The 27,154-nt window shown below is 41.8% G+C and overlaps 2 protein-coding genes and 1 pseudogene across 2 annotated transcripts; 2 read left to right on the top strand and 1 right to left on the bottom strand.

Annotated features, from left to right (window-relative positions):
• Positions 1-912: 912 nt before the first annotated feature.
• Positions 913-8,534, bottom strand: LOC119740225 (actin, muscle-like). The gene is made up of 4 exons (XM_038215457.1): positions 7,934-8,534; positions 5,018-5,257; positions 3,537-3,783; positions 913-2,149 (listed from the first exon to the last, which is right to left on the bottom strand). Exons 1-4 carry the CDS (start codon positions 8,057-8,059, stop codon positions 1,620-1,622), a joined length of 1,143 nt encoding a protein of 380 aa, XP_038071385.1. The 5' UTR covers positions 8,060-8,534; the 3' UTR covers positions 913-1,619.
• A 5,993-nt stretch (positions 8,535-14,527) lies between these two features.
• LOC119741385 lies at positions 14,528-17,132 on the top strand (annotated as a pseudogene).
• Positions 17,133-17,544: 412 nt separating this feature from the next.
• LOC119742034 (hydroxyacid oxidase 1-like) lies at positions 17,545-25,763 on the top strand. The gene is made up of 9 exons (XM_038218052.1): positions 17,545-17,650; positions 18,434-18,592; positions 20,026-20,177; positions 20,753-21,002; positions 21,492-21,625; positions 22,661-22,752; positions 23,137-23,298; positions 25,087-25,156; positions 25,392-25,763. The coding sequence occupies exons 2-9, from the start codon at positions 18,453-18,455 to the stop codon at positions 25,460-25,462; spliced, it is 1,071 nt and encodes a 356-aa protein (XP_038073980.1). The 5' UTR covers positions 17,545-17,650; positions 18,434-18,452; the 3' UTR covers positions 25,463-25,763.
• The last annotated feature ends 1,391 nt before the right edge of the window (positions 25,764-27,154 follow it).

Raw genomic sequence — 27,154 nt, 5'->3', positions numbered from 1 at the left:
AGACTCGTCATGTGGAGCATGGAGGCAACAATAAAAAGGACTGAGGCTCCCAGCATCTTTAAATTCCATCCTGAGAAAATGAATATCAGTTGAAATCAACATTATTAAATCTGTTTAAAATTCGTTTTATGCCGTTTGGATAAAATGTCAGGCTTAACAAACGCTAAGACAAGTTCGTTATGGCAAGAAGCATTTTAGTTTGGCCTAGGCCTATCTTCAAACCCAAAGTAAATAGAGCCATTGTTTCCGAACCCCATTTCGACCAAAATATTCAAACCGAATTTTTATAGTACATGAGATTTTTATAGTACGTGTTCTTTGTCGTTTTCTATGAATGCTACAACGCCATGGTTTGTTTAAAAAATCACGATTTGGGTTCTTGAAAAAATTACGAGGACCGCACAGGCACAATTTTGCGGCTTAAAATGGAAATGTTCGTTCACATCTCTGTAGCTGTTTGTCGAAGATGCAAACACTTTCCAAACTCCCTCAGCTGCAGTAAATATTATTATAGATTCAGGGATGATCAGTCGAAGGGAATATCGTCACTGGATTTTAACAAAAACATGTTTACGAGGTGAGTTGGCGGCATAATATTGTGGTTGCGCCACGATTTATCAAGGGTGGATCCGGGGGGGGGGCAAAGGGGGCCATGGCCCCCCCCCCCAAAAAAAAAAACGAAAGCAATTTGTTTTTTATGTGACATCGCAATAAAGGCAGGCAATGAGTACACCACCATCTTTTCTCAGAAAAAAACATTGGTTAAAGTGGCCAGAAATTGCCTCAGATCGCACCACAGAGCATCTAGAATCCAAAAAATTTTCGGGGCCCTTCAGCGGGCCCCGAACCCCACGCCGTAATTTGTTTTGACCCACGTTTTGGGGGGACCAAATTTTTTTTTGCCCCCCCCCCAAAAAAATTGTGTTCTGGATCCGCCCTTGCGAATTATAGCTGGTTATCAATAGTAATTTCCATAGCAAAGTGCAGAGGGGCCAACTATCAACAGAATTTCATTTTCATTGCACAGTTTTTCCATGTTAGTTTACGATTATGTCACTTTTGTCACCATGGTACAATACTATTGGCGATTATGTTACAAGATGTCCTAAACTATACACAATCACTATTATTTGTGTAAATAAAGAGAAACAACAAGACTGTTGAATTATTGTGCGACCACCATTTAGAACAATAGTTCGACCAGAGTCGTTCGCGCCTCAACTTCAGTGCGCATGCGCCAGGTACGTCACGAATCAACCACTAGTTAACCACTGGTCCGTGCTCGAACCTGCTGATCATGGGTTAGAGCTCAGCTTGAAGATAATTGTGCATTGTGTTCTTGGGCAAGAAACTTGATCTCAATTTCATATGCTACTTTGAATGACATGGAATTTTACACTTTTTACAGACTTTGCATGTGTAATTATTGTTCCTCATATAATTTCCAAGTATGATAAAGCATTTGAATTGACATAGCTCAAGGATTGAATAACAGGCCGGTTGACAAAGAGGAAGGCGAAGCATATACCGTTTTAGTAATCACTATCGGGTTTTAGAGGTACTTCTCATTCATGGACAACTGAAGAGAGTGTAAACATTGATCCATTGGAGCCAGTTATTCACAGGCACTTTTGATGGACAATGCCAGGGCCTGATTCCTGGTACTCCTGCCGGCTGACCCAGATGTGCCGGAATGTCGGCAGAGTGGGAAGGATAGCCCCGCCCATCCAGGAGGAGTACCTCCTGTCCGGAGGGGCGACGATGTTCACTTCTGGCGCGCCCGTCGTGGACTGCTCAAGATGCCGCTCCACCTCCAACTTAAGCCTGTCCGCAAGGCCGGGAAACAGGGACGAGCCACCCGATAAGACGATGTTTGCGTACATGTCCTCCCGCAAAGAGCTCTCGCACTTCTCGATGCTGTCTACCGCGAGTTGGCACAGACCAGGAGCGTTGATTCCCATCACCAGGGGCCGAAGGAGCGCTTCTGGGCACTGGAGCTGTTCCTTACTCACCGTGATGACCTTACTGTCCGGTAAGCGGTAGTCCTTTGCCAGGGAAGGGTCGGATGCCAGACGAGCCATTTCTGGTTGGAAGTTGAGGGCGAGGCGGCACATTTGCTCCTTGATTTCACGGGCGAGTTCACTATCAGCTGTGTGAAAACAAAATCAGGTGAACGGAATTTGATTATCCAACTAATAGTTTTCTCATTTCTTCTTTCAACTCTTGCAACTATCTCCAATACCACCATCGTGACCACCACAGACAGAAAAACGTTAACACAAATTGTGTACGTCATTGGTCATCTTCGATCTGCAGTAATTATCCCCGTATACACAATCATGGTCAATCAATCATCATCATCATCCCAATCATTCAATGCAAGGGCGGATTAACGATTGGGGCATTTAATGTGGTTAAAAAATCCCTAACTATTTATCCCTGAAATTACATTATGCAAATTCTCAAACCTCGATTTATTACTTTGTGTTTCTCCAACCCATCCCAAACTCCTCGATCGGCTACAGAAATTTCGTAATGTCATCATCGTTATCCTTATCGTTAATTGCTGTTATTTCTCATCTCCTTTGTCATTGCAGTGATCACCATCATCAAAATTGTCATCATCGCAGTCATTGTTCATCTTGTTCTTGGGACCATCATCGCATTGTGTCATATTTATCCTTATTGTCATCAACAATGTCATCGTCGTTTTCGTGACAGTTCTGATCCTCTAATCGTCAATATGAAGTTCCTCTTTGTCGTCACATTAACAGACATCGGCATAGCGGCATCATGTACAGTCGTCAATGTGTAATTACTTCACAATACTATTGAGATCTCAACAACCATAGAGGTTCCTATCCACCACCCCTCCCGACACTCCCCCCCCCCCCCCCACACACACACCCACACACAAGTTTACGTTACATACCAAGTGTGGACTTTCCATTGCTTTCGTGTAGTTAAGAAAAACCAGTGAAAAAACTCATTTTTCTCAAACTGTGAAAACTCTTTCAACCCAATTTTTTTTCTATGATTCCCTTTAGTGTTTCTCTTCATTCTGCTACGGATAAACCTAACCCAAAAATGCCTCTAAACCTGTTTTCCAGAAATGGGGAAACACTGTGTGGACTTGCCCAAGTCCGCACAGTGTCTCCTCTACCTGGTTTATGTGGACATCTTTTGTTCGGAAGTTCGGGGTTTGAACCTGCGACCTCCGGATTGCTGTTCAGGTACACTACCAACTGACCTATCCAGCCATTAAAGCCGTATCCTCTCTGCGTGAATCCCGTTTGCTATTTCCCAGGTTAGCGCTATTGCTAATGTTGGTGTAGAATCGTGATTTGTAGGTATAAACGTCATGTCATATACGGGTTTATGGCTTCAGAACAGGTCCCCCTAATGAAAGGCATTCACCAAATGGGGAACCATCTTTAGGCTATAGCTCAGTTCGTAGAACGCCAGAACGGCTATCCGATGGGCGCAGGTTCAAATCCCGCTCCAGTCAATTTCTTTGTTCAACTTTTAAAAATAACCTGCCGACTTCGAAATCAAGCCTCGAGCGAAGAGCATGTCCGACAGATATTCAGTCAAATCTTGGCCCGCCAGGTCCTGTCGCAAGGTGGCGTGCTTCAGGGCGAATCCTTCCGAGACTGGTACCGCGTATGACACACCGTGGCCCACGTGGACGACCATTCCAGTCAGTCTACCAGACGAACACATGGACAGCTTAGCTTGATTGGCAAGGTAGAAAGCTGGCACATTGAAGGTTTCAAACATTATCTGAAATTCAGAGAGAGAGAGAGAGAGAGAGAGAGAGACGAAGAATAAAGAAAGGAGTGCGCGTGATGTTGAGATGGATTTTTAAAGTAGTTTTAACATGCTTGTAAGACCTGAAATGTATCTGTCGTAATGCAGATACATTGTAATTTGAATTTCCATACAGGTATGGTTCAGCGAGGTAGGGGCGGGGCTAGGGGCTGTCTCGTGTTGTAGCCGAAATGATTTTGCTTTCTTTAATTGATCTGCCAACTCGTTGAAACTCCAAACCACTGATCTCTATATAAAGACTGGATAGCTAATAAAGAGCCGCACAATGTACGAATTTGACGCCATATTGGTGAGACCGGCTGGTGATCTACAAAGGACAAGTTGTCGTTTTTATAGACAGCATGATTTCTTTTGTAAACGTCGCGGTTCACTTGACTTATATTTTGACCACCATCACTGACCAAGGTTCACTACAATTTTTCTAACGTCGTGGTTACTAAAATGCCGCAAATATAACTTTTTCGGCGTTTTGAAATAATAATCACTACGGAAATGTGTCCCTTTTAGAACATCATAATATGTGTACGTGACCAAAATGCGCGTCAACTGTTGATACAACGCGCGCGTATTTACGCGTAGAACGTTCGTATAATACGCGGCCATCTTCGTGAGACCGGGGGCGAATTGGTCAATATGCAAAGTCTACTGTGTGAATGTTGTATGCATATCCGCTATCCAGTCTTTATATAGAGATCAGTGGTCCAAACACATATACCCAAGGCACCGGTGAGCGCTGATTGTTTTCACACTACTCTTGGAGGGAAACACAAATGTTGCAAAGCGTCGCGAGTAACTGCTATAGACCATTATCATTTTGCGGCCATCTTGATTTTTTCCCATTCAAATCAACGAAACCAAAGCGAGGCTGGAAGGAAAAATAGTCTGGTTCCTTTTTCACAAAAAAAATATCACTGTTATTGGATACAGGAAACATGACTGAAATGGTGGCAGCATGATAAAGGTATATACGATCAAAGAATGTACATAACTTGCGCACGTGTTTTGCGCACGGGAGGAATTCACCGCAGGTCACAGATCAAACCAAATTTATATTGAGAGTTCTTGCAGTAACTGTTATCAAACACCGCCCTCTCTCGACTAGAAATGTACAATGCAACGGCATTTTTTCATTGGAAATACTGGCACGGAAAATAGTAGTGCTTTCTAACCATGAACGATTTCTCACCTGGGCCATCTTTTCTCTACTCTCATTTGAGCTCAGCGGGACCTCGGTAAGTAGCACTGGATGGTCCTCGGAAGGCACGCGTAGCTCGTTGTCGAAGGTGTGGTGCCAGACCTTCTCCAGCCCATCCCAGTCTCTGACTAGTCCTCGTTCTATGGGGCTTTTCAAGGAGAGGACACTCCTCCTCTTCAGAGCTTCGTGTCCAACGAAGCTGGCCTTGTGCCCTACGCCAGGGGTAATCCCCTGTAAAAACGAACGGTAATGTCGTTATTTAGATCCTTTGCAATACACCATCTATAAGGGTGCGAGAATAGACTTCTTGCACTCAGTTGTTTTGTTCGAAATGAAAAGAGTGAATATGCGAATGAATTGTACTTTTCCAAAACAATTGAAGCCAAATTGGCACAATTACCATGCACCATGGTGTATCCGTCAAATTCCCGCAATTATTTTATTTGTTTTATTTTTATCTTATTTCTTTCTGGTAATGAAACCAAGGATTCCTCAAAAGCACCCTAAGTACTGTAGCTCGAAAGCCTGAAGAAACCTGAAGACAATGAGAAGAAATAACTGTTTTAGAGGCGGGAGGAAAAGCCCAGAAGAATATCCTGAGGAAACCTACGGAAGCAGGTAGGGACTGAAAGCCCAATCCATATATTGGCCCGGATTCGAACCCGGGTCACAGCGGTGGAAGGCGAGGAATGTACCGCTACGCCAACCTGTACATTCTATTTACACCTAGTCAATCACAGGTCATCCAGTCTCAAGTCAAATATGCTAGTGACAATGCTGTATCCAAAGGTCCCAATGATAGTACTTATTCCCTTCACAAAATCCTGTGAAGGAAACGCGGACGTCACAAACCATTTTGGTAGTCAGTTCAGATGCTACGATCAATTTCGTATACATCCCGTGGCACTGGTCACCGGTAAAAAAAAACCCCAAAATCTATCCAATGTGAACTAGTAAATTAAGTGGTCATCGGCGCCCCTGGATAGGGTGGCGGATACTTATGGAGCGCCAAAAAGGGGACAAGCGCAGTTTCCCATTTTCTGCTAGTAGAATGTTAGGTTTTTAGAAATAGGAACACCGGTTTGTCTGCTTGTAGAAATTTGGATTTTACTTTAACAACTACATGTATCGCAGCGCTTCAAAAGTGGAAAACTAAAAATCTCAAATATTTATTAGCAACAGATGTGATGCTCCAAAAGTGGACAACCCCGTTCTCCCAATTCCTGTTTGCAGAGATTTAGATTTTAGAGTCACAACACCCGTTTTCAATATGTGGGTTTTACTTTGACGACTTTTCTTGACGCCTCAAAAGTGGACAACTAAAAAATCCGCAATTTCTGTTAGTAAATATTCGGGTTGATCTTACTGTAGAAACCAAAATCTGCTATTTTTTTGCTAGCAGAAATGTGGTCGTGAACCGAAAGTGAACAAACTCAATTCAAATTGTTTATACTTAAGTTATTTTTCGCTTCATAGTTCTCTGTGAAATGTTTGGGCAACATGCAAAAACGACGAATGTTCCCCTCCCACGACCCTTTTACCCCCATAACTGTGCCTCAGCTGGTTGCATGCCAGCAACTGATGGCCAAAGTATTGACTCTCAACACGAACGCTTACCCGCATGATAGAGGAAACAATTTACGTTACATTATTTTTTTTCCAACTAGGTAGCCCATTCAGTGGAATCCACTGGTCTCCCATGGGTCTTAGTAAAGAGAAGACAATGTGGAGAAATTACAGTTTTAGACGTGGGAGGTAAATCCCAGAAGAATATTCTGAGGAAAACCCACAGAATCAAGTAGGGACTTGAAAACCCAATCCACATATTCCCCAGTCAGGAATCGAACCCGGATCACAGTGGTGGAAGGCGAGGAAAGTACTGGGGAAGATTTTACTTACTGGGGAACCTCCAATTATCCGCGTGCCGAAGGAGTTTACCCTCACCTAGATCCCCGTTGCTATCTCAACAGTTTATGGAAAATCACCTTGTTTGCTACATTTTAGTTGTCGTAATGATCCGTAATATCATCATAATCATTGACATTTCATCATCATTGCAGACTTGTATTCGGGTCATCAAACATCGAGTCCGAGTCCGAATTACACGGTCTCCCGAGTCCGAGTCCCGAGTCATTCAGGTCGAGTCCGAGTCCGAGTCACGAGCCACTAGGGTCGAGTCCGAGTCCGAGCCACGAGTCACGTGTAAGTACTATATTGGAAATAGCCGCACGCGCTGTATATGAAGAGTACTTCTTGCTTAAATCTAGCTAGAAATGGAGGGTCGAGTTGAAGCCTAGGGCTTATATGACCCATCAAATCTTGGTAAAATTAATCTGCTCTTATCTTAAAGAGGACATGTGGTTGCAGAGTAGAAATGATAGAAGAGAATAGAAGTTGAAGGGGTAATGCGAAATTAATCAATTAATATCTTAATATATTGGGGTGAATTTACAGCTACGGAATGTCCAGACATTATTGAGACTGTATTTAAAAGAAACGAGAGATAGAGCTTGGACCACTTCCTCTGGCAGACTGTTCCATGTGTCAACGACTCGGTACTTAGATGCGCTTCTTCTGCACCGCACTGACTGTTGATGGCTCAGGAAAGGATCGTCTTCAAAATACGTTAGAATTATCTAGTTGAAAAAACATGTGATTTATGGTAATTTTGGTGGAGTCCAGAGTCACGCATCAGATCGAGTTCGAGTCCAAGTCGGGACCGCAGGGCCGAGTCCTAGTCTGAGTCCGAGTCTTTTGTCATCGTGGCTCGAGTCCGAGTAACGGAGAGTCGGACACGAGTCCGATGGCGTGTCATACAACCCTGCTTCATTGTCACTTCGTGAGCCTTTAGTTTCATTTTCATCATCGTTGTCACCGTCATTTGCCGCTCATTTTGCCTGTTCTTACCTTGAAGCGGGGCTTGCCGACCACACACGGGAAGACGGCGCTGGGGAAATCCTCACCGGCGAAGCCAGCTTTACACGAGAAGGACCCGCTCTGAATCACCACGGCACGAACACCACCCTCAGCCATTCAGGGAAAAAGCTCAAAAACGAACAAAATTATGCCTACTAAAAGGAGAAGAGACTCGTGTTCTGCAAGTACCTCAGTGCAGAGCCGTGATTACGTTAATGGAGGAAAATTCAGTCTTACTATTTCTGTTTGAAAAGATAAGAGTCAGATAAAAACTGATGTGAAAAAGGTACATCAAACTGGGAATGGAATGGAAGTATGGGAGTTATTTTGCGATAATGGCTGTACATGACAAGCTGACCTGCTGCCTGAATGCTTTGATGAAGGGTATTTGTTAACAAAAGACTGAATATAACCCCGGGGAAATAGCTACAATAGAAAGGGGAAAACACCATGCCATAGTTGAAAAGAGTTATTATTGAAGAGACTGCTCTGATCAGCCATGCCCGCACACAGGTTGTTGGTAGGCACACAGTCAAAATGGCATAGCATTCATACAACGTCAGAGTCAGCAGATCTCTACTCATGCGAGGTTGTTCCCTTTAAACGAAATCCGCATTTAGGAATGGAATCCATTGTGTTATCAAAGCCAGAGCAAAACCAAAAACTCAAACAGTTTTTAAAGGATAGTTGTGTGGACGTATATACAGGTATCATACTTTTCAATGCTCCTTCCAATTAATACGATTTCGTTTCTAACGCGTTTTGTAGCCCAGTTGGGTGCATTCCAGGCTGTAATGGCCGTTTAAAGTATTTTCATCTGTCCTGTTTCAAGAGGAATGTCAAATGCTACCATCAGTTGTCCTGAGCACTTACTCTTCTTTTTATTGCTCTTGTAGCCCTGTACCTTGCGTGGCTTTTAGCCTTGTTCGGGGCAAATAGATTATGCATAAAAAAAATTGAACCAGGGCCGGTGTAGTGTCGAAAGAACAAAAACTGCATCATTGTCCCCTATAAAGGTATGATAAAATAATTGCACGTGAATATTGCATTCTTGTTTTTATTCGTTAGTAGACTTGTCTCGAGTCACATAACTAGTCAAAATTCATTACGCAAACACTGTTACACGCTAACAAAGAAAGCCTTGGGGTGCACGCCTGTAAATAGGCCAAAAATCCGTCCGCCGAGCTCATGAATAAAAGTTTTACCCTCAACATATTCTATATTAGAGAGTTTGGAGAGCCATAAAATTGGGGAATTGAAGATATATGGTAATGAACCTCTGGCCCAGACTTGGGGCTTCCAATTCTGAGCATTTTTGGATGCTACTGGGCTCGAAAGTGGCGCTATTTTGCCATGTTGTGGAGGGATCGTTTTTCAAGATGGCTACTTTTCCGCTTTGGGGAAAATACGGGTCGTTTTCTTTGGGTGAGAATATCTCGAAAAGTCAATGGTCAACCCACCAAAAAAATGAAAAGAAAATGAAAGATGACACATTGATCATCATTTTTTTGTGCAGCTTGAATACCTGTGAGAGATCTGAGTATTTTTAAAAGAATTTTGAAGTATGTGCATTTAGCACTAGTGTTTATGGGCTTTTTTTGCAGGGTTTCACCCTGTAAAGACTGACAATTGAAGATGACCGCCGCGCTTGCGCTTTGCCGCGGCGGTGTTTTTGCAGTGGGCGGAGCCTATGGGAAGGGGGGGGAGGCAAAAGTATTTTAAAGGTATTACCAAGGGCTTTTCCCGTAACGGGTTTTCCCAAATTGTAAGGGAGTCGTAGGCTATCAGCCGATTACAGCAATTTTGAGTTGAAAAGGGGGGGGGAGGCATTTTGAGCTTCAAAGTAGCTGGAACTCAATTAATTGTCGTTGGGGGCGCTCTACAGCTAGCAAGCGCAAAAAAGTCACTATTTGCGGGCCAAATTTTGACCTCGGATAATTTTTTTCTTTCAATTTTTTTTCTTCAAAATATTGACTTTGGAGATATTCTGCTTCTCCTGAATGTGTTTTTGTGTTAAAATATGAAAGTTGCCTGCTATTAAAGGATGCACGCCTGTAAGTAGTCAAAAAATCCGTCTGCCGAGCTCATGAATAAAAGTTATACCCTCAAAATATTCTATATTAGAGAGTTTGGAGAGCCCTAAAATTGGGAAATTGAAGAGATATGGTAATGAACCTCTGGCCCAGACTTGGGGCTTCCAATTCTGAGCATTTTGGATGCTACTGGGCTTGAAAGTGGCGCTATTTTGCCATGTTGTGGAGGGATCGTTTTTCAAGATGGCTACTTTTCCGCTTTGGGGAAAATACGGGTCGTCTTCTTTGGGTGAGAATATCTCGAAAAGTCAATGGTCAACTCACCAAAAAAATCAAAAGAAAACTAGAGGTTCGCGTTTGTTGTTACAAACGCAGAGTGGTCGGGTAGACAACCATTTCATTAGACATTGTCTAATTAAGTTATGAATATGTTTATGTCAGAAAAAAGGACCGAAAACTTCAACATTTCCAGTACCAATTATTTTTCACAAAAAGAATGCGTCTTTTAAGGTATGATAAATTTCAGTAAACAGTTTGAGTACAAGTTATTTCCGGTTTGATGGCGTCATCAGTCAAAACAGGGAAGGGAGGACACTTGTTTATCATTAAGTAAAAATAATGCATGGAAATTAAGTGTATGTAATAATAACAGCTACATGTAACTTCCAGTTTGATGACGTCACAGTATTTGGAAGCAAAAGGTCAATATTAAGTGTAACAGATGTCATTTGGGGGGGGGGGCAAAAAACAAAGTCATGAGACAAGGATCAAATGATGACTTTAAAAATAAAATGGTCATTGTTGAATTCTCCCTACAGTAATTTCCGGTCTGATGACGTCATGATTATGAAACCTTGCAAATTCATTTGTGGTTGCTCACGGGATATATAGGGGCAATTATATCATAAAAATTTGATTAAGGGTTTTAACATTTTAAAAGATTAAACTGTTTTCCATGTGCCGCTGGAGGGCGCCCTTTCTTGGATGACGTCAAAATAATGTTTTTGTGATTGGCATTCCTCACTTAACACTTCAATAATGTATTTGTCTGTACGAAAATGCTTCCGTTTTAGAGTTAGATTCAGTTTCTATTGCACTCCCGGTAACACCGGAAGTAAAGGTCAAGCAGTTTTGTGCCCGGGAATAAGAAATGTTGCTCAAGGCACCGTCTACAACCTCACGAAAAAACGAACACAATACCCTATTTAGTTCAAGAGATATAGGTCAAAGTATTTTGTCAAATCGTGCAATCAAATCGCTTGTAATTTGATACCTGATGACGTTTTGATGACGTAACAACAGTTATAACATCTTCGTAACATGGTACAGGTTCACAGTAGGTTTTATGATCATACCGTAAACCGTTTGGAAGAAATTGTGCTTTGTTTCGATTTCAGGCTAATGTCTTCATTTTGAATTCACCTAAATTTAACCTTCCGGTAGACCCGGAAGTAAAGGTCAAGCGAGTTCACGTACACAACACAAAAAATGTTTATCAATTTATGGTTTATCTGATTACAAAATTGGAGCATAATTGATCATTTTGTTGCAGAGTTATAGATGAAAGAAGATCGTCATTTTTTCAACGAAAATCGCTTGTAATTTGACACCCGATGACGTCATAGTGACGTCAGTGTAATATGCGCCACCCGGAATGAGGGTCAATATATGTTCAAAGGTACAAGTTCATATCATATACCGTTTAGGAGAAAACCCGCGGAAACGTGCTATGCAGAAAAAGAAAGAAAGAAAGAAATAAAGATTAATCGCAACAAATCCAAAGAGTGGTCGGGTTGTACCCGACCACTCAATGAAAGATGACACATTGATCATCATATTTCTGTGCAGCTTGAATACCCTGTGAGAGTTCTGAGTATTTTTAAAAGAATGTTAAAGTATGCGCATTTAGCGCTAGTGTCTATGGGATTTATTTTGCAGGGTTGCACCCTTAAAGGGAATGTACAACATTTGCTTTTGCTGCAGTTTTCAGAAATAAATGGATTTGGACTGGATTAATATGTTAAAGTAAATATTGTTAAACTGACTTGTTTCTCGTTTTGGGCTTGTAGATGCTGGGAAAACCAAGAACGTGACCAATCATGTTCTTGCAGTCTGGTTCCCTGACCCCACTTCAGATGAAACAGAGCAATTTATAGACTTTGGGGAATTGTAAGGTCAGAGAATCAGTCCAGCAGGCTTGTACCCCTTCACAGGTGTTTTATCAATTGCAAAGAAAATGCGGAGTAACTTAATATGAAAAATTGGGAGCAGTTTTTGAAAAAAAGCCAGTTTTCTCCAACGCTGGTCGGCCGACCAGCGTTGGAAAAATACAATTTTTCTTGAAAATGTCAGCACACCAGGAGCCATGATTTTACAGGATGCTTTAGACTGTCATTCCCTAACAATCCAGTAAGGTATGTCGTGATAATTTGATCATTTCGTTTTTTGATGTTTGCAAATGTTGTATCTTCCCTTTAAGACTACGTGCGCAAGTACTCCTTCACAGGGGCGTAGCACGGTCATTTTTATTTGGGGGGGGGGGTTTGAAAAGGGCACTTGCACATCCGTTGTGAAATGTAGACAGGTTTTTTTCTCCGGACACTTGGCCTCCGTAAAATCAAAAAAAAGGGGGGGGGGGCGCTGTTCAAAACCGACAATTATGCACACAAAGGGCCAATATATGGTGCTTTTCAGGGCGATACATGTGCGAAATTCTGAAAAAGGCACCCAAAACGGCATATGCCACAAAAAAGGGCACCACTGCTTTTTTGAAAAGGGCACTTGTTCAGAAAAAAAGGCCCTTCGTAAAAAAAAAGGGGCACTCTTTCCAAATTATTAGGGGGGGGAGGGTAAGCCGGTTCGAAAAAAAAGGCATTTTAATGGAAAAAGGCAGTCTTTACAAAATATTGGGGGATTTACCCCCTTACTTCCCCCCCCCCCGGCTACGTCTGGCTACGTCTGGCTACTACGTCTATGCTTCAACGGCTTCAAAGAGAGAGCGGGACTGTTGAACACTTTGCCACTGTACGCCTGGCGCACACATGTGGGCTACGCATTCACAAATTCAAATCAATCATGTGTATCCGTAGAGGGCCCAGTTTTCGACGGTACGCGTTTTCGACGCTTGACCTTCTACGTCACAGCGCGTGATGTAAACAACTCCGTGTGACGTCTCAAACTTGGAATCCCCCGGTTCGTTCGCTGCTCTTGTCCATCACCGAAAATGTGGAAAGTTAAGGCTCTTCCGGTAGGTTAAACTTGTACGACTAAAAAAGTTGGGTTTTTTGGGGGCGTATTTTACTAGATACTAAATGGTGAGGTGTTTCGTAGCTCTTGTTTTCTTTATTATTGGTCCTAAAAAGTTTCTGTGTATGCCGTAACAAAGCCCAAGATATGAAGAACAAAAAAACGTCACGCAGCTTGTAGCAAAGCGTTCTGGGTAAAAACTACGGAGTCTCCTAAGAAGCGTCTCGCTTATATTAATATTATTTGAAAGGCATAAAGTAAAATGATCAAATAGGCTTCATTTGGTTTCAATACAAAAATTAATACAATGATTTAGTGTGAAATTTCACGACAACAGTGCTGTGAACAATTTTCGGTTGTTTTTATATCTTGAATGCTTGTTTATTTGATTTATTTGATCTTATCTTGTTTTATAAATTTTTGTTAGACTGTTCTTAATATTCATCCGTTCGTTTAGAAATGGGTTGTTTCTTAATTTATATATTTTAAGGTATTTTGTGGTTGCTATATTTAAATATTCATATTTTTTTTTCTTGCTTTCATCTCTTAACTACATTGTGCTTGTTTGGGTGTTTGTTTGTTAATTTGTTTGTTTATTATTATTATTTTTATTTATTTATTTATGTTAAATGATAACAATTTTCTTTTCTTTGTGCTAATAGATTTGGTACTGATTTGGTCAGACCAAAGTTCCGGAATTGATTGCTTTTTTTTTTTTTGCTTTTTTTTTTCTTCAAGCTTAATTGGATTGTACAGACAAGGTGGGTTACTATTTTGCTTTTTTGGTGTCCTCATGTACATTGGTGTCCTCCATAATTTGCCTTGGTGCTTTCGATCATTTGCCTTGGTGCAATTCCCCATTCCTTGGTGCTCTTTGGTAAAAAAAAAATTGAGGAGGTGCGAAAATAGAGGGCGCTGTTGGAGCTACCGCGGAACATTTTGGAAAAAAAAATCGACTATGATTAAAATTGACGCGCGCGCTGACCAGAGACCGACTTATTTTTTTTAGGCCTAATATTGTCATTTTATTATTTAAGAATTTTGGTTTTGTTTAATGTTTTTATTGGTTTCATTCAATAACATATTTTAATGTAATCAGGGCCCTTAAGAATAGCAGTTTGAGTAACTGAAAAGGCTACCCTGTTGAAATAAAACTATATTGTATTATTATTATTATTATTATAACATATTGACGACTAAAATGCAACTCGGCCCCTATGTATTATTTATTCTTTTGTAAATTTATTATGTATTATTGTTTCCTTTTTTTTTTTTACAGAATATGTGCATGAGTCCGGTGAAATGACCCAGGCCAATCACCTACAGGAACTACTCTCCGTCAGCCTTAACCAAAGCATTCCGTTTGGTTATTGAAGAGAATAGGTCCATTGAGGCTGCTGCAAAAAGATGTGGCGTTCCCGTGACAACATTGAAGGATCGAGTCAAAGGCCGAGTTGACCTGGAAACTACCAAGTCAGGACCAGCTCCGTTGTTTACCCTTGAAGAAGAGGGAAAATTTGTGGAACATCTCAAGAAGATGGCCGTAATGGGTTATGGGTACAGGAGGGCTGAAGTTGTCGACATACATGTAGCTACCTTGTATGCTGTCAGTCTCCACAAACGGCAAGCAGGACATCCATTAACCCTCAGATGGTTAAGAAATTTCATGGGAAGATGGCCGGAGCTTCATGTGAAAAAAAACACGAAGCTTGGACATATACAGGGCAAAAGCTACATCTGAGGAAGTTGTCAAGGCATATTTCACTGAGCTTGACAGGATAATGACCATGTACAAGCTAAAAGATGCCCCTGAGAGAATCTACAATATTGATGAAAAGGGACTGAGGCAAAATCATTCTCCACCTCATATCGTCAGTGCGTCCAAGAGCACAGTTGCTGTCACTACAGGCAAGGGTTCTACTGTGACAATCCTTGGTTGCGGGAATGCCATTGGACAGCAACTTCCACCATATTTCGTATTTCCAGGAAAGAGGATGAGACAAGAGCTTCTTCAAGGCTGCACTCCGGGTGCGAGCGGAACTGTTAGTGACAGTGGCTGGTCCAACTCTGAAGTTTTCATGGACTACCTCTCATCGCATTTTTTTAAAGTATGTCACAGACACCAGAGAGGATGAGCCCATCCTTGTCCTTTATGATGGACATTCTTCCCACATCTCCCTGCCATTGATTGACTGGGCAAGAGAACACAATATCTTGTTTGTCTTACCAGCGCACACGAGCCACGTCCTGCAGCCAATGGATGTTGGATGCTTCGGGCCATTTGAGAAAATCTACAATTCAATTTGCCACCAACACATGCGTGCCCACTCTACAACAGGCATTGACAGATACTCCATCTGTGAACTTGCTTGCAGAGCATACTCGAAGGCCCTATCCCCTGACAACTTACGAAGCTCTTTCAAGAAAACTGGCATCTATCCTTGCAACTATGAAATAATTGATGTCAGCATTTTCGAACCAGCCAAAGCACTAAATAAGACAGCAAGTGAGCTGACAGATTTGTCTGAACCCCAACCAGTTGGTCCACAAGGTGACGGCAGTGGCAGCCTCCCTCACTCAGACTCCTGTGATCTCTTCAAAAAAAGAGAAGAGATCATAGGCCAGCGAGAGAAAGTACCAAGAAAGAGGAGATGTGTCTCTTCGGTGACATCGGGAAAGGCCATAACTGAAGAAGCAGTAAGGAAGAAGATTGTGCAGTTTGTTGAAACGTCACAGAAGAAGACATCAACCAGAAAGAAGAAATCCACCAAAAGGGCAAAGAAAACAGAGTCTGCTGCCATGGCTACTACACAGAAGAAGACATCAACCAGAAAGAAGAAATCCACCAAAAGGGCAAAGAAAACAGAATCTGCTGCCATAGCTGCATCACAAGCCTGTGAGCCTGGACCATGCCGAACAATCACATCCGGCCTTGATGTATCTTCTGATGAGGAAATGAACGAGGGTGAGAAATGCTGTGTGTGTCACCGATACCGCCCTGTTGAACTTAAGGATTCACTCTATTTCACCTCATGGGCTCAGTGCATGTTCCAAAGCTGTTCACATTGGGTTCACTTCAAGTACTGTTGTAATGTCACACGACTACGACTGAAAGACACATTTTTTTGCCCATGCCATGGTTTGCCATGCTTTCAGTCCAAAACAGAAGAGTAATTTCAAGTTCTTTCCCAGTATGTGCTTGGTTATACTTGAAGATCCAAAATTCAGAAAAGTTTTAAAAGTGGCAAAGTTTGTAAAATTAAAAAATATCTTTCAGTAAATGAACTTCTTTTCACATTCAAGAGGATTGTTCCCATTTTGCCAAAACTGAATTATTCATTACGATGATGAAATTAATTTTCTTATTTATTATGAGGATAGTTTTGATGATCTGGAAAAGGAGGGGGGGGGTGGGAAGGAGAATATAGCAGGAACCGTGAAGACCCAAGGAGAAGGAAAAGTCACTCCAAATTCCCCATCTCCAAAGTGGAGCAGATGGGCCCATCAGGCCAGGGGGTACGTATTATTGGATCATAACAACAATGTTGAAAATGCAAACCAACAAGTCTTTAGCTTATGAGCATTTTTGAGGAAGGCAGGGTCGGGAAAAACGAAAGATGAACCAATAAAAACATAGACGGAAGAATTTTACAGTGCCACACAACATTCGAGTAATTTCAGACATTTATTTTGCGTATGGTTTCACTGGGACACCTTACTCAACGCGACAGTCGAATATAGGTCACAATGCTTACTGTGCGGTGCGCCACGGACAGCAACAAAACAGGTAATTTCGCAAAAGTGACGGGAGTGATCAACTTTCTCCAAGTTTATTCTATACGTCTGTGATATGAATAAAGTGACCGAGACCTCTTTTGGTTTGATACTTTCGTTCATGTTGGTCAGTTTGAAGAAAAGGCCTTATATCGTCGAAAACCGGTCATGCGAGTACACGTACTTTAATTTGCAGTCACGCGCACGGGCTGGGCATACATGTATATCCCTGCTGCAAAGTTCATGTACGGAGTCCGTTGACAAGTCTACCTGGACCGTTGACATTTGGACCCAGTAGGCGGAAGATTGCTATAGGCCTTTCTTTTGTTAGTAAACATTGGCGCCATTTTGTATGGGCTGCCGTAAGCGCATAAATTGAAGCCGTGGTTGGCAACGTATTTTTCCCAAAAAAATCCTCATAACGCCATTAACACATAGTAAAAAGACATGTGTAGGAATTATTTTGTAGCTTTGTTGAAAATGTTGTACTTTCAAGTATCGAATAATATTTTGGTGATCTGTAATTACTCTTCTTCATTTTTGCAGTGTTGGACCTTCCATACTTTTGCAGGCCGTGGTTGGCAAAAATGCAGTTTGCCAACCAAGCGCAGAAAGATCTATGTGCAAACGCCATTTTGTGAGTCCGAGACTTCAGGTAGGTATACTTATCGTATTCAAGCATTTATAAGCTGGTTCAATGTGTAACGTACTGTAAGTAGACCCGTTTTCCCCATCCCAATAATTTCTACTTTTGCATTTTACAATAGTTAAGATGACATAGGGCACCCTATCCTTTTTTCCTTTCATTCATTGTCTTTGTCTATTTTTTTTTACATTGGGAATTACATTACAATTCCCTGCAGAAGTAGCGCATGTGCATTAGTTTCCCCCATTTTTTTTTTTTTGAGGGGGGGGGGGGTAAGCAATTGGGGTTCGTGGGCGATATGGTTGGTCGTGTCTAGCCCCTAGACTATACAATGAGACAAGCATAGACGTTTATCATCTGGGTCATTATCCTGATGAAATCATCGGCATATTTGCTCTTTGATTTCACGGGCGAGTTCACTATCAGCTGCGTGAAAACAAACTCAGGTGAATTGAATTTGATTATCCATTATTTGTTTTTCTCATCTTTTCGTTCCACTCTTGTAACAATCTCCAAACCACCATCGTTACAATCACAGCCAGAAAACAATCATTGATACGGTCATGAACACTTAACAATGCTTTAATATACGACCCATTGAGATGGCCTAGTTAAGTTCGTAGCCTGGTAAACATCAAAAGGTGATTTTTTCGAAGGAGTTAAAATAATCATGCGTGTGAATACGTACTTGTGCACAGCCATCATATCTCAAAGTTGATATTAAAAGGAAGTTTAGCGTGTCAGTTCATATCGTTTGTCTTTTTTTCTCAATGATTTCCATCCAATTACAAGGAGGAACTGGATTGAAGAAATGGCCCTATCAGAGCCGGTTTGCCTAAAAGACTTTGAACCGCTTGCTCGTGCGTCCCTGCCTCAATTGACCTATGAGTATTTCAGAGGTGGCTCTTACCCGGAACAGACTCTTAAAGACAACGAATGGGCTTTTCAGAGGTGAGTACACGTCTTGGCAACACACGGAATAACTATGACATTGACAAGGCAGTAGAGCTGCCTGAGATGCGCTTTTCGTGAGTCAAACGCTTTGCAAAGACACATAACAGACACTATACGCGGATTGAGCTTGAGAGAAAATTATATTGAAGTAAATATTAGAAAATGTTTTAAATTTTCTTGAGATTGCGAAAAACATAAAGCGTGTATAATCAGTATCTTTCTATTGAGAAGCTTTTGGAATCAACTTCATAGTAGGGGTGGATCTACGATTTTTTACAAAGCGAGGGGGGGGGGGTGTTAATTCAGCTGGTTATTAAAAAATGCGAGAGCGCGTCAGAACGGCCAGGCCTGAGGTCCGAGGCCCAGGAACATTTTGAAGCATTCTAATCCTTTCCTCAAACACCTTTTGAGAAAAATCAGGGATCTCCAGAGGATTTTTTTTTCAAAACTCATGTGGGGGAAATTTTCTCGTCGTTTAAAGTTGCGAAGACACGGGGGTGGGGGGGGGGGGGGTGGCGAAAATTATTTGATTTGAGAAGCTCTCTTGTGCATTGTTGAACAAATATGGGGGTCTTTAGGGCAGATTTCTCCCTGAAATTCAGAAGGTATTTCTTCTTCTTTTTTATCAAAAGAATCAACATTTAACAAACATTACAACTTCAACCTCGCACTGCAGGCTGTTATCATTACTGTGTTGATAAAGCCAAAAACAAATGCTTCAGATTACATTGGCTTTCAAAATGAAATCGATATATCTGGGATTATTTTATATTTTGTACATTTTGTTTGTGGTGATTTAATGGAGAATAGTGTATAGAGAAAAGAGTATAGTTGCGATCACATGCAAACGGTTTTACTTCGAGGAATGTCACGTGCACCACTTGCATGCGCGGAGTAAAATTCAGAAAACACGAAATTAATTCATGAAAACGGAAAATACATACACAGAAAAGAGAGATCGATCAAGTTGTCTTGACGAAATCGCAGAAATCTTCTGTTTCGATGTTTGCTTGCGATTTTACAATTTTCCACTATATGCATGTATAGGCCCTTCCCCGCCGGTCCTTCCATTTTCACTTTGTTATAGCGCGCGGCGGGAGCCAGTCTTCCAGTGTCACATGCATGTATGACGCCTGCGTTTTCGCTGCGAAGGGAAGTTGCTGAACACACCGTTATATGGGATAGTGTGCCCTTCACGTAGGCCTATTTCGGTTTTGATACAGCTGGTTTAATAATTGTAGCAATATGAACAAAATAATACCAAGGATTCTTCATGTTGAGTTGAACTGATACGACAGCAAGGGAACAATTTGCAACGGAAAAAAATCGTTGCGACCAGTATGGACCCCCCCCCCCCCATGAAAAAAATCCGCCAGGTATAGCCATCGTTTGTATACCTTCTAATCCAGTTTTTTTTGGTTCCACTGCAGGTACAGACTGAGGCCCCGCCTACTACGAGATGTCTCTAAACGAGACATGCGCACCAACATGTTGGGTCAAGACATTGCCTTCCCCATAGCTGTAGCACCTACGGCGATGCATTGCTTGGCACACAACGATGGAGAATTGGCCACCGCTAAAGGTAGGTGCACGGATCCAAATGCTTTGACGTGTTGGTTATTCCATTGGTTGTTGATCGCTCCAAAGTCTGGTTCTGTATGATTCATCATAGATATTGTACATTCACGATTCCATTGAAATAACGTTTCAGGTCAGCTAGTCTAAATTCCATCTAAGCTTTGGCCAAGATTGCATCGAATTTATTTTGTAATTATCTATTATAGAGAAGCTTCCGACCTGAAAACCTTAAAGACTCGCATGTAAATCACGAATGCTTTTACCGCATGTACCATGGGGGGGGGGGGTGTTAGATTCCACCCGATGTTCCCCAGTCCCTATGTTCCCCAGTCTCTATGTTCCCCAGTCTTTAGGGTTAGGGTTGAGGAATAAAAAAAAATTGAAGAGGAATATACTTCCGGATGCGATCGGTCCTCCCACATTCCTAACAAAGAAAGACGTTGATGTCGTGTATAGTGTCTGAATATTTCAAAATTGTGCTTCAATAACGCCTACATTGCTCCGTTTTACTAAGGAATTTACCAGCACTCGATTTGAAAATAAAACAAGTTGATTAAAAATTACCATTCTGATTGACAGCTGTCAAGTCTATGGGAACTGGAATGGTCCTAAGTGCCGGTAGTACCACGCCCATAGAAGACGTAGCTGCAGCCTCGTCCCCGAATGGTATGCTTTGGGCTCAGGTTCATCTGTTCAGGGATTTTAACACGGTCCGCATGGTCATCAGGAAAGCTGAAGAAAACGGATACAAAGTACTAGTGGTGACACTAGATTGTCAGGTGTCGCGAAGAGAGACTTGGAAGCGAATGAAGCTCCCGCCAGGAAAGAGGTAATTTAGTAACGCATGATTAAGGTGTATAGAACAAATGTTTTTGTTATCGTCGGTCAACTGTTAGTCAACTGTTCTGAATTAATGATGAACCTATAGCCTGGGAGAGGAGGAGTGTAGAGTTGTTATATGGATCATTTGTTTGAGGAATTTAACACTACATGTAGGCTAGTCTAGTTTCCGATATTTTCATGAATGCAAAATCAACGTGTTCATCCGTCGACCAAAAAGGAAATGGAAACATGAAATGCTTTGTCTTTGCTTCAACTGATCGTCAAAGGTAGTTTTGATTGTCTCCCATTCCGGGGTTAAGATGTAAGATTACCGGTTGCATGAAATGTCTGGTCAGGTCTCTGAAAGTAAGTGGAGGCCTCTGCCGCGTCACAGCCATCTCTTTTTGTGCAATAAGAGATCCTTCTGTGTAGTTTCCTCATTAGGCATTAAGGAAATGAATTTGTTTTCCCCTTGTCTTCATCTTCTATTTTACAGGCTGTGTAATTTTCCTGACACCGACCTCGCAAATCTTGTGTCAGTGACTAGTAACGACAAAGTCACCTGGAAGGACATAGACTGGTTAAACAGCATCACCTCCCTGCCTATTGTACTCAAGGGTATTCTCACTGGTAATGTTTTACAGTTGGGGAAGATGTTACGTTGTCCAACCTTACCATTACGTTTTGGCTTTATGTTTGGATCGCAATCAAAGAAAAAAGCAACTTACCTTCACACAAAATACAACTGAAGATGAAAACTTTATTGCGTTCTTAATAAATATACTCACTTTGAAATATAATCAATCCTCTCTGAGCAGCGACCACATTTGAAGTTTGTCTTGCTGGCTGCATGGCTGCTTGGCTTTTTCGCTTGCTGACTGGCTGGCTAGCTCCCCTGCCTTGCAGGGTGGTGGACTGACAGTCTGGCTGGCTGTTATGCTAGCGGGATGGCATGCTTGTTGGCAGGCTGGGTGGCATACTGACTGACTTCCCTGCTAACTGGTTGGCATGCGTGTTGGCTAGCTGACTGGTAGGCTGGCTGGCTGGCATACTGATTGCTGGTTTGCTATTTCTACATGACTTGCTAGTTTGCTGGCTGGCTGGCTGTCTGGCTGCTGGCCGGTTAGATGACGAACAGGCTGACGGCTTGATGGCTGACTGGCTTGCTCTTTGGCCGCTGGCTTGCTTGCTCACTGGCAGGCTGATTTGTAGGCTGGCTGGCTTCCTGGATGGAAGGCTGTCTTACTGGAAGGCCTCTTGGCTGGAAGGCTTCTTGGTTTATAGGCTTGTCGGCCTGATTGGCAGGTCAACACGTAGGTCGGCTGCCTTGCTTGCTGGTCTGTCTGTCTGTTGTGGTGTCTGTCCTGCTGTCTGTGTGTCTGTCTGGCGGTCGGGAAGGATTGCTGGTGGGGTGTTTGTCTGACGATTGCCAGAATGGCTGGCTGGCTGCGCGGACGGCTATGGGGCTGTGTGGTCGCCTGGTTGGTTGGTTGGTTGGTTCGCTTTTTCACTGGCTGGCTACGGATTCCATACCGACGCTTTCCTTGTAGATTTACTTGCTATCTACTTTCTTTTATATAGCTTGTCTATGTTCACCCATGAAATACTCTAACAAAACAAGATCTTCTCTTTTTCATTATAATTAAATGCAAAATTTAATTTTAGGAGAAGATGCTCGTGAAGCCTTGAAACATAACATTGCTGGAATTATCGTCTCAAATCATGGCGCTCGAAACTTGGATGGAACTTTAGCTACGGTTAGTAGTCATAGGGAAAATTATAATCACTCATAATACGAATTTATAAGGTTTAATCTTACATTTAAAAAATGCTTTCAGACAGAATTTCCACTTCAAAACAGCCACGGATGCAAATACATCTTATCACATTTCAAACCTGGAAAGGTTAGGGTGAATACTAAAAGCTCTTCTTTGATTCGCTCTTTAAAACTAATTGGTATGGGATGAGTCGACCTCAAGCCTACATTCCAACGCGAATATTCTGTACCCTCCAATACAACTTTGCCATTCCCTTCGTTGAATTGTTCTTAAAGCTCAGCGGGGCGTGATTTAAGTCAATCTACATACCATTGTCGTCGGGATTCTCCACCCATTGACACCATTCCGTGTATTGCTGTACAGATCGATGCGCTATCTGAGGTAGTTGAAGCGGTGCGTGGTGCCAATGTTGAGATCTACCTTGATGGAGGAGTACGGACAGGCACCGATGTGTTGAAGGCGTTGGCCCTGGGAGCTACAGCCGTCTTTATCGGTCGGCCGGTTATCTGGGGACTCGCCTATGATGTAAGTCTCCGGAAAGCTAACAAGGCTGTTTTATTACGGTAGTGGTCGGCCCTGTTGTATTAGTCAAGAAGGGGGAGATCCGTCCACGAGTTAAGGAGAATGGGAGGCTCACTGAACACGACAGGCATTGGATGGGACACTTCTCCTTGATTTGCTCTCAATCAGTCCATGATTTATTACTGTGACATCTAGTATGAGGGGAAGCTTACAATCATAAGTGAACATAAACCAAAAACCCTACAAAGAAACGGAAAAATACTATTTTGAGTTCTCTGCAGCGTATACATTTCGCTCGCTGAAAGTCTACAATTTATACAGCAGAAAGCAAGACTAACGAAAAGTACGAATTTGTAATCAACATAATGTGTGACTCTGACGTCTTTAAGTTAGCCTAAAAATATCAGAAACGTCAGATTTACTACGTTATTCCACAAGCAGCCATCGCAGCAAACAGGCCTTGATTTCGAGCTGCAGGAGTCAAGTGTGGGAACAGCTAGTGTCCAAAATTTCGCACGTGCAATGTACACAAAATGTATACAATGTAAGCCACTTCCGGCCGACGGGAGTGACGTCGAGAAAACGTTTTGTAATTCAGCAAATGTGGGTCAAAATGTCATAAGCTAAAATTTTACCTCGCTATGATATCCCCAAATCCCCACATTATAATTGACCATGACACAAAACAAACGCGACCAAAATGAGAAGCCACTTTTAAACTTGTGATAAATAATTGCAGTCGCACGATATGAGACTAAATGTAAAGTGGTCATCCAGCTATCGTTATCAGTTGCTATAGAGCGATCGAACAAAAAGTGTTCGAGCGTCGAAATTCATCAATTATCAAACGAAAATACATGTTTATCAAAGGAAGTTAAGGAACCTTTCAGGAAACACAGAAGCTAAAAGCCCACCGCACACCACGTGCTGAGCAAAAGGCTCGCGAGGCCGTGAGGCAAATATCTCCCCTGTTTAAACTAGCCAATGAAAGCACATTATTCTAGTTTATCGGTCGCGTGATTTAAAAAATGGGGACAAACGCCAGCAGGCTTTAGAAACATTTGCACACAAATATCTCAAAATCACGTGAACAGAGTACGTGATTTCATAGGCTTGTGAATCGTTTTACCTCAGCACGTAGCTCCCCCAGTTTATCGGTCGCGTGATTTAAAAATGGGGACAATTGCCAGCACGCTTTAGAAAAATGTGCACACAAATATCTCAAAATCACGTGCACAGAGTGTGATTTCATTGGCTAGTTGATCGTTTTAGCTCAGCACGTAGCTCTCCTCGACCGCACACAACAAGATAGTTGCCTCACGGCCTCGCGAGGCAGAAAACTCAGCAAAAAATTCACCGCACATGAGGATGAATTTTGTGAGCTACATGCTGAGCAAACGGCCTCCAATGACTTTTTGCTAAGCACATACAGCTCTTGTGTGCAGCGGGCTTAAAATGTCAGCGCCGTCGTATCTCTGTGTAGAATATCAGTTAATGGATATATGTAAACAAATTGTTGTTCATTTCTGAATAAAATTAATATCAGCCACTTCAGTGTATTTTTCGCAAAGATGCTTTTCAAGACAGACATCTTGGTTCATATCTGTCCCAACTTCATCGTCTTTTCCCCACTTTTTTTTCTTGGGATTTTGAAAAATCTACGACTTCACGAAGATACCTAAGCCCCGTATTTGACAAGTGTTAAGGTAAAAGAATCCTGTTAATTTTGCCACATACATGTAGTAATTAGTAATGAGCATTTGCGCCGATCGTATTTCTTTCTTAACGAAGGGCGAAGAAGGAGTAAGGAAGGTTCTTGAAATCATCAGGGATGAGTTCAGTTTGGCCATGGCACTTTCAGGTGAGAATGTTAATGAAGGACATCTGAACTGTGATTTTTTTTTATTTACCATTAAAACATTTTGGTTGTTAAATACAAAAGATAGAATGACATCTAAGTTATTAATGTAGATTATTTAATATTTTGTGCAGTGTCACGTTGGTGAGGTTAATACATGTATTATGATAATTGATAATGCGTCATGTCAATAGTTACATCTGGGACCTAATGTCAATCCCCTCGTTATTCCTTGCAGGATGTTCCAGTCTGAGTGACATCACACCAGATCTCGTCGTAAGGGACCCACGATACGATGCCAAACTGTGACAGCGCCCTCTCCAGGTCATTTGGATGCGTGACATAATCATTGGAAGTTGGTCTCTCAACTCAATTTGTGTCCACCTTCACCCCTTCTTCCCCAGAGTGGAATCTCCAGTTTAAGTCAATAAATCAGTGCATTGTGTTTTCTATCATGAAAAATCACATTAATTTGGTGACTGTTGTATGCAAGAGCGTGGCCTCGAATAGTAACTAACATTTCTCTGAATTGTCTTCTTTTTTTGGTCTTACTATACAGACCTATATGGTTATAGACTTTCTGACAAACTGTTGTTTTGAGGTATTTGTACCGAATATTAATTTACAAGATTGTGGAAATAATTATTATCACGTAAACAAAATAAGGAATATATCAATGATAGTCATATGTCCCGAATGTCGTAATGCTTATTATTTCCAAATTTAATTCAGAAGACAATGGACCGATCCAGTAAGCCCCGCCCACTGCGCACTTGGCAAATTAAGGCTGCATCCGAATCAACTGTCTAGAGCTAGGTCTAGGTCTGCGCCCATTGAAAATACGTGGGGACGCGCTGACAATAGACGTAGCCGGAGCTCTGGAAGCCCGTTTCGGACACGGCCTAACACGTGCTCCTCTCTAATGCCACGCTGCATTTTCCTGCCGCGCGCATCATACGCGCGTGCACGCATGTCGGACTTTTGTGCACGCACGTCGGACCTAAATCACGGCTGTGATTGGTCTGAACACCATGGGGCGGTGCTTACTGGATCGGTCCATTGAGTTACTTCCAATGATGCACTCACATGAGATTCTGTCTTCGACACTAGGAGATGACATGTGTGTACCGAGAAGCGCCATGTTACAAAACGTGAATACAAGAGAGGGCGCTGTTTGGATATAATGAATACCGCAGTGAATGAATGTACCTTGATGCAGCAGGTTATGACATGTATGATAATGACTCACCCAGAATTAAACCAGTGGCCATTGGCGAAGATCTCAAAGACTTTCCCTGGAGGAGACGGTCTAGTGAGAAGCGCTGAGGTTCAGACGGCTGCTGGTTATTTTGGTTATTTTGACAAGAATCTTAAAGAAACGATCAGTGTACTAATCGCGAAAAATTCAATCCGAATTCAAGTCACCTTTTATTGAACACTCTTGTTGGGACAATAACTCAAGAAAAACACATTGCACTGAATCGAAATTTAGTCCAATACTTGATCGTGACATAAAGTACAAGATATGTGAAAATTGACTTGAACCGTTGCAGAATACATTTAATATGATTTAAAGAAAAAACAGTGAATAAATCGCGAAAATTGCAATCGAATTCAAGTCACTTTTAAATGAATAAGAAATAAAACACTCTTTTTGGAGACGAAAACTCAAGACAAAGATATCGCAATGAATTGAAATTTTGTCTAAAAGTTGGTGGTGACATGAAATACAAAACGTTTGAAAATCGACGGGAACCGTTGAAAAATAAATTTCATATCAAAAATTTTAAAGAAAAATCCGGTGTACTAATTGCGAATTAAAAGTCACTTTGTGGAGATGATAACTCAAGAAACAAATTGCAATTAATAGAAATTTCGTCCAGTAATTGGTCGTGACATAAAACACAACATGTTTGAAAATTGACGAGAATTGTGTAAGAAACAAATTAATACAACGAAAACAAAAGATACAGTGCAATCACGTACATTTCGGCAACAGCA

This window comes from Patiria miniata, unplaced genomic scaffold (assembly GCF_015706575.1).
Source record: "Patiria miniata isolate m_02_andy unplaced genomic scaffold, ASM1570657v1 HiC_scaffold_5, whole genome shotgun sequence".
NCBI classification, from domain to species: Eukaryota; Metazoa; Echinodermata; class Asteroidea; order Valvatida; family Asterinidae; genus Patiria; species Patiria miniata.
The sequence above is the reverse complement of the archived record's forward strand: the minus strand, read 5'-3'. Positions and strand labels throughout refer to the sequence as shown.